This window comes from Urocitellus parryii, chromosome 1 (genome assembly GCF_045843805.1).
Source record: "Urocitellus parryii isolate mUroPar1 chromosome 1, mUroPar1.hap1, whole genome shotgun sequence".
In the NCBI taxonomy this organism is placed as follows: domain Eukaryota; kingdom Metazoa; phylum Chordata; class Mammalia; order Rodentia; family Sciuridae; genus Urocitellus; species Urocitellus parryii.
The window spans coordinates 245854671-245862030 of NC_135531.1; the positions used below are offsets into that span (position 1 = coordinate 245854671).

At 37.4% G+C, this 7360-nt stretch overlaps 1 protein-coding gene across 1 annotated transcript in view; it reads right to left on the reverse strand.

The window, feature by feature from the left end:
• Positions 1 to 4952, reverse strand: part of Hecw2 (HECT, C2 and WW domain containing E3 ubiquitin protein ligase 2) — a 212444-nt gene extending 207492 nt beyond the window's left edge. The window contains exon 1 of the mRNA XM_026408846.2: positions 4661 to 4952. Coding sequence (XP_026264631.2) covers positions 4661 to 4952 — 292 coding nt within the window. The remainder of the gene's footprint in view (positions 1 to 4660) is intronic.
• Between the last annotated feature and the right edge of the window lie 2408 nt (positions 4953 to 7360).

Genomic DNA, 7360 nt, shown 5'->3' on the forward strand with positions numbered 1-7360 from the left:
TATGATCAGAGTAGCACTCCTCTGCCATGCCCTTCTGACATGATGTTCTGCCTTACCTTAGACCCAGAGCAATGGAGTCAGCCCACCATGGACTAAACCTCTGAAACCATAAGCCAAAATAAACTTTTCCTCCTCTAAGTTGTCCTTGTCAAGTATTTTGGTCACAGCAATGAAAAGCTGATTAACATACCATCCTCAGCTTTATATCCTCCATACTGATACCTTGTTGTTGCTAGATGGATGCAGCAACACAGGACAGCATATATTTTCATTACAGTCCCAAGTACAAGAGAAGCAGAACTTTAAAAAACCCTTCACAAAGCTCGGGATTTCCATTGGGAAGAGAAGTTGGGCCAGTGCCTTCCCCTTATATCTCACTGGACTCAGGACTACGTCACATGTCCACTCCTAGCTGGATTACCATTCAGATTTAGACCTTTTCTGAGCCTGGGGGTGGGGGCTACCCTGAAATCAAAGTTCTGATTGCAGGGAGATAAGAACAGGAAATGGCTGTCAGTTAGAGACCACAGTTCTGCCACATTCCTCTCCACAAGGGATGATGAAGTTCCAATTGAAATAAGGCTATCTCTCCAATCCAGTTGTTAAAAGAGCCCATCCATCCATTCTAGCTCCAGGAAGAACATGGATATCTCTATTAAGGGCAGATATGCATTCACTCAGTTGAGGACCCAGATTAATAAGTCTTTCTTTTATACACTACTCTGACCCTATAATTACAGAAACAAGTTATATTTAAAGTTATACAAGGACCTGCACCTTTAAAAGCCATTCATTGTAAAAGATCTGTTAAGACCAATGGCTTACTCAAGAACATCATGCACCTGAGACTACCAACATACTACTTTTATCTGCAAATGCTGGTCTCTGTGTCAGTCCTAGACCCTTGAGACATCTGGGATGCCAGCTCCTCACTCTCCTGGCTAGGGATTTAAGTATTTAAGAAAATATGGTGAGAAGAACTGACAAACATAGAGAACTCAAACAATCAGAGTTCTCCAGAAATAGCTAGATAGGAGAATGAAGTGGGATCTCTTAACTCTTTTCATTTAAATCAAAACTATGGAAAGAACTTTTGCTTCAAGTCATAAGGAAGTGATCAGCAACAAATCAGCCTTCCCAATGTAATCCCCCAAATACCAGGAACTGGATATCTGGTGGCGTAAGACTGCAATCCACAAGAAAAGAGAAACGGATGAGGTGACTTCCTGATCACCCATATCTCAGCCAGCAGACAATTTCCTGAGTGCATTTCAGGTAGCTAGAGTCCATGGCAATTCTTCAAAGTGTGGAGGCAGAGATCAGAGTTTGAGTCAACTAAAGAGACTAGAATCTCCAGGCCTCAATACTAGAAAGGAAAGAGTTATGAAGAGGTAAATTTCAAAAAGTCTACATGGGGATCCCCTATAGATCTTTGGCTATGGTGTGGACTGCACACACTCAAAAAGAAACTACTGAGGCTTTGTAGAAAGTCTTGGTAAGGCTTATTCTAAACCTGTCTTAACAAAGCCCCAAATCAAGACCTAACAAAATCCATAGGGTACAACAAATTTGGAGGCTGCCTTCCACCAAGCTGGAAATGCTGGGAAACTACACTAGACTTTCCACAGATGCATCCCAACAAGGTGTAAACACACACCTACTCAAGCACAAGGAAATAAATCTGCCTACTAATAATATTATTCCACAGGACTCAGAATTTTTACAACACAGTGAAAAATTAAAGATAGCTGTCCAGTGTAAAATTAGAGACAGAAGTGCAAACAAAGACAAAAATGGGGGAAATATCAACAGAATCTGACCCTGAGATGGCCCAGATTTTGAAATTTAGAAAACAGAGACTTTAAAGCAGCTATATCCAATTGAATTCAAAGAACTGAACAAAAATATGAACTGGATGATTTAGCATGTAAAAGAAATAAAAACTATACAAAAAATGTAAATTCTACAAATGAAAAGCTAATTAACTAAAATTTAAAAACCCATGAGACTGATAACAGAATGAAGATGAAAAAGGAAAAACAAACTTAAAGAGAGATTATCAGAAATTATGAAATTTGAATATCAAAGCAAAAATTAATTGAAGGATAATGAAGTAGAGCCTCATCGGTCCTTGTAGAAAAACATAAAATGATGGAATATAGTTATAACTGTAGTCTCAGAAATGTGAAAATGGATAGAAAAAAATTGAAGAAATAATGACCAAATGTTCCCAAAATTCAACAAAAGCATTAATTTATAATAAGCTCAGAGAAATCCAACCAAGGTAAATAAAAAGAAAACCATGCCTAAATATATCTTCAAAGTACTGAAAATGGAGATAAAGAGAAAATCTTGAATATAGCCAAGGGCAGGGACATGTTACATATAGGGGCACATATAGTGATGATTTATGTGAAATGCAGAAGTCTCTTGAAATAAACTGAGGAAGAGTTAGTAATTGGAGATTTCCTTTTTTTTTTTTTTTTTTTTTGCCTTTTTTGGAACTGGGGGTTGAACCCAGGGCTTTGCGAATGCAAGGCAGATGCTTTGCCACTGAGCTACATCCCAACCCAGAGATTTATTTCTTAATTCTGCTTTCTTGTCTATATCTTTGGGTTAATTTGAGACTTACAACCCTGACCTATATGTCTTCCTCTGGGAAGTAAAATACAAGAACTCTAAGATTTTGTGGCCATGGTTACTTAGAGATAAGACAAATTGTACTTTGGATGCCTTAGCTCCTCCCTGATTAATTCAGACAGGAAAATACAACAAGTTGGGTGGGGAATTAAAAGGAAGACACAGGAAAAAATATGAAGTAATGTGAGCCAATATCTTAATTGATTCTAGCATTTACAGATAAGGTTATTAACACAGACAAGAAATTATGAAAGAAAAGTTAAAATTGACTATTTCCCAAAGAAATATATATAATGTATTTTTAAAAATACAACACTATTTGTAGTCTTATATTAAAATTTTCATGTCATAAAATATAAAATGGGAAAAATTTTTAAAAAGCAAACAAAAAACTACGTGAAAAAATAAGTTTTATGAAGCCCAAAGAGTACAATGACATCAAAACTAAAGGAATTACTTCAAAATCCCATAAGAACTGTAAACTTTTTGTGACCATAATAATACAAATATAATTTTTAAATCATGTATCTTCCTCACTTTGGATATATTGTTAAATGCAACTGTGGAAAATACTGAACAGTGAAGATTTTTTCCCCCTTTCTTATTGTCAAAAGAGAAAAAAACTGATAATTCATCAATTTTTTTACCATTTAGAATTCATATTATTCAGCATGGTTAATCACTAAGAGTTATATAAGTAAATATAAACCCTTTTTTTATTTTAACCAACATAAAAATTCTCAATTCAGAAAAACAAATTTTGGTGCATATAACATTTTAAAAACTTTTTAGCAAGGTTATTTTTCATCAAACCAGAGTTTCTCAACAGTGGCTCTACTGATATTTGAGGCCAGATAAATCTTTGTTGTAAGGGACTCTCCTGTACATTAAAGGATGTTTAGCAGCACCTGGGGTCTTGCATACCCCCACCCGGCTGTGGCAACCAAAAATGTCTCTGGATACTGCCAATGTCCTCTAGGGGGCAAAATTGTCCCTGTCTGAGAAGAACTTAGATATGTGTAAGAAACAGTTTTTCCCCCTAATATATTTATTAAAAGAAAAAGGAGGGGCCAGGGTTGTGGCTCAGTGATGGAGTGCTCACCCAGTATGTGTGAGGCACTGGGTTGGATCCTCAGCACCACATAAAAATAGTTAAAATAAGGGTATTGTGTCTATCTACAGCTAAAAAAGAATTTTTTTAAGAAAATAAAGGAAAGATGACTGGCTTATAATTTACACTAAAAGCAACAATCTCTTTCTAATAAATGATCTGATGTTAACTTTGAAATGAATTTCCTTCATTCATAGAACAAGTTCTCCAACTTTGAGGAATATAGATTTTATTTTATTATTGGGTTGAATTTAGATTTTCTTTCTGGTTAGTTAGGAGGTTTTGATTTTTGCTTCCAAACAAAGCAGACTTTTTGCTTACTGGGATGCTTCATTCATCAGTCATTCATCTATGAATAACAGGTACAAATTAGCTACACAGAGCTGTGACTGCTATTATTAAAACAAACAGCAGCTATTTATTTCTCAGTCATTCATCAGGATACTTTTTTCACCTAATTGATCTGAGATACATTCAAGGAATTTTGAAATACATAGACACCTTAGACCACAGATTGTTCTTAATGAAATCCAACCTTTAGAAAATGCAAGACATTTTTCATATCAGTTATCTAAATGTAGGCATCTGTCAGTTTAAAAGTGTTAATAAATATTAATAATCACCTCTTTACTAGGACTACTTACTGATCAAGGGCAATGGGAAGTTTTAAAAGGAAAATTCTATAACATCTGCAGGTTCTGGCATTTAATTTGGTAGAAATGTAACCACAAAATTTACATAAGCAAAAGTACTATTGACTCTCCTCCTGAAGAAGGAATGTTCCCAGAATGTGCTGTGTCTATTTGTGTGTGTGAATTTTCTTCCAGGAGAAAATACAGAATGGTATAATGACCGAGGAAAAAAAACCCATGCTCAGAACCACACACATGTCCATTTCCTTGTACTCACCTATATGATAAAGTCCAATCCAATCGCTGGGGTCCACCTCCTCTTTAATGTCCCAGAAGATAATGAGGTTCTGGGCTTGCCCCAGTGTGTACTCGTACATGCTGGCAGTCAAGCTGGAGCGGCTCTCGGAAGTCACCAGGTCCGTGTCGCTATTGGCTCGTTGTAGGGTCATGTTCTCCGGCATGGAGCTCTGCGCAGCAAGGCTCTGCAGGTTCTCTGGGCTCAGTGTGTACCGCATCTGGGGATTTCGACGCCGCACAAAAAGCAGATGCTCCCGGGCTGAGCTAGCCATCCCGTCTGTCTCTCTGAGGTTGGCTCCCTACAAAGCTGCAATAGACAAGCATAAAACATTAGTGCTACCATGTAAAGAATTAGGTTTAAGCTTCCCAGACATAAAAGCCTTGAAGAATATTTACTAAAATCTGAGCATAGAATAATCTTCTGCTGTCAAAATAAAACCTATTATTCTACTGTCGACTGATGATGTCAGAAATAACTTTCATAGACTGAGGTCACATGGCAGCAAAGGCTACCACACACCTGTGGCCCTGGATTTCATTTAGCACAGCTTCCTCCCAGCAGTTAAGGAGGAAGGGATTTCTTTACCACGTCTTTTAGGTCTATCCTTTCTAGAACACTCCACCTGCAGAATGGCATCCTGTTCTCATTTTCCAGCTCCCACACGCACGTTATTTATTTTCTGCTGCAATTAAATTTTAAAACAGCAAGACAGAAATTTCTGACACATGCTAAATACAGTTGACATACCACTGAGTACAAGTGCACTTGCTCAGTTTCCTTAGCATGAGTGTAACCCACTGAAATTGTTTTTAGGAGCTTGCTCAGATGCCACCTCTTCACTTAAACACAGAAGCATGATATTTAAACCTATAACACCCCAGACTTAACCCTCTCGATTTTTCTCAGTAGCAATTATTATGACCCAATGCATCATGTAACTGACTTAGTTGACTATTATCTCCTTCCCCCAACAAGAATGTAAACTTCAGGAAAGGAGCAATTTATTTGTGTATGTATGTGCACACTATGATGCTTGGCACACAGTAGGTGCTGAAAAACATCTGTTAAATGAACAAATGATGGAATGGTGAGCATCTTTCTCCTAGACATTCCATGGCCTTAACTTATATCTCGAGTCTCCTTTTCCAGGCTGCCTCTTGCTATCTTGATTCTTTGACTGGGTTATACATTTCCACCACCTGAATATGATAAGCTGTTTCCATTGGTTCCCATTTGGCCTCCCTCTAAAGGAACAGAGATCTCCCTGTTAGGCATTCTTGTTGGGACTTAGATACCTCTTGTTGTCACTGTCCAAGACATGTACTTTCATCCAGCACATTCAAAATTCTGGCTCCCAGTGCTTTCCCTATATGTCAATGGACTCACACCATGTCACCCAAAGCCTACTGGCTTTACATAGAAGGCATATGGTTCTCTTTTCTCTATCCCTTTTAGAACCATGTAATCCACTAATGCATTTGTGGACTAACATTTATTCAGTATCCTTAGTACGTGTTGACATCTTTGATGTATTTTTACTTCATTTAAAGCGAAACCTAATTGAGTCTTGGGAATCAGCAGGAGCTCCCATTTAACAGTTAGCCTTTGGGTGCAATATTTACATTACAACTAACAATCTTGGATACTGAGGCTAAGAAGAGGAAAAGGGACAGCAGGTTTCCCTATGTGACCCATTTCCCCACCCATTTTAGAAACACTGTAGGTGAAGAGGATCTATTTCCATTGATAGGATGACTATACTTGCAAATCTATTTATTTGAACAATTCTGACATCAAGTTGACTTCATACTTTTAGTACTCTCTCATGAATTAAAAATAACTTGGATTGGTAGGCAAGCTATCCTATGTAAAAAGGAAATAAAAATGAACGGACAGGCCAATTTACCCAGTTTAATGGTACTAAATCCAGTATCCCTCTTCATAAAGTTACACTTCTCTTTTCTTATATAGTCTTGGAAATTCTGACAACATACCATAACTGTTAGACAATCTCCAACCTGTGAAGCCTTAAAATACAGGTCAACTTCTAATCTACTTTCATTTTAGCGTATTCCAGCAAGCCATTATTTCTTTATAAACTCAGTGAGTCAAGTACCACATCAGCTTCAGCAAGAACTATAAATAATTAACTGCTCACACATTGCAGTCTAATAAAAAATGCAGGCTGTACATAACTAGACTACTTTCCTGAGAGAAAGAAATAGGCCAGCACCTTGATACCTCAAAACCACGATAAATGAACTATAGACAATTATTCTGCTCTAGAAAAAAGTGAAAAACACATACATGTACAGCCAAAGTGTTCTTTTAAAATGACCTTCAGCATAGTGGATAAGAGAATAAGTTCAAAGCTCAATTTCTAGATTTTGGTTAGGTCTCTATTAGTAATTCACTCTGATGGTTGATAGCTTATTTTAACCACATGCGGCTGGTGGCTTCTACACTATGCAGACAGATCCAAATGATGGACATGCCCCCGGCTTTCAAAATGGCTGATTCCCTTTGAACTCACTGCCATCAGGAAGCCCCTCAGTGTGACTAAGAAGAAAATAATCATTGAACTAGCTGTCAATGGTGTGTGAATAATCGAGAAGCCCTGAATCCTTCAGAGGATTCTGTTTTTGCATTTCAGCATAAAGATGCTTCTTTAGCCAAATC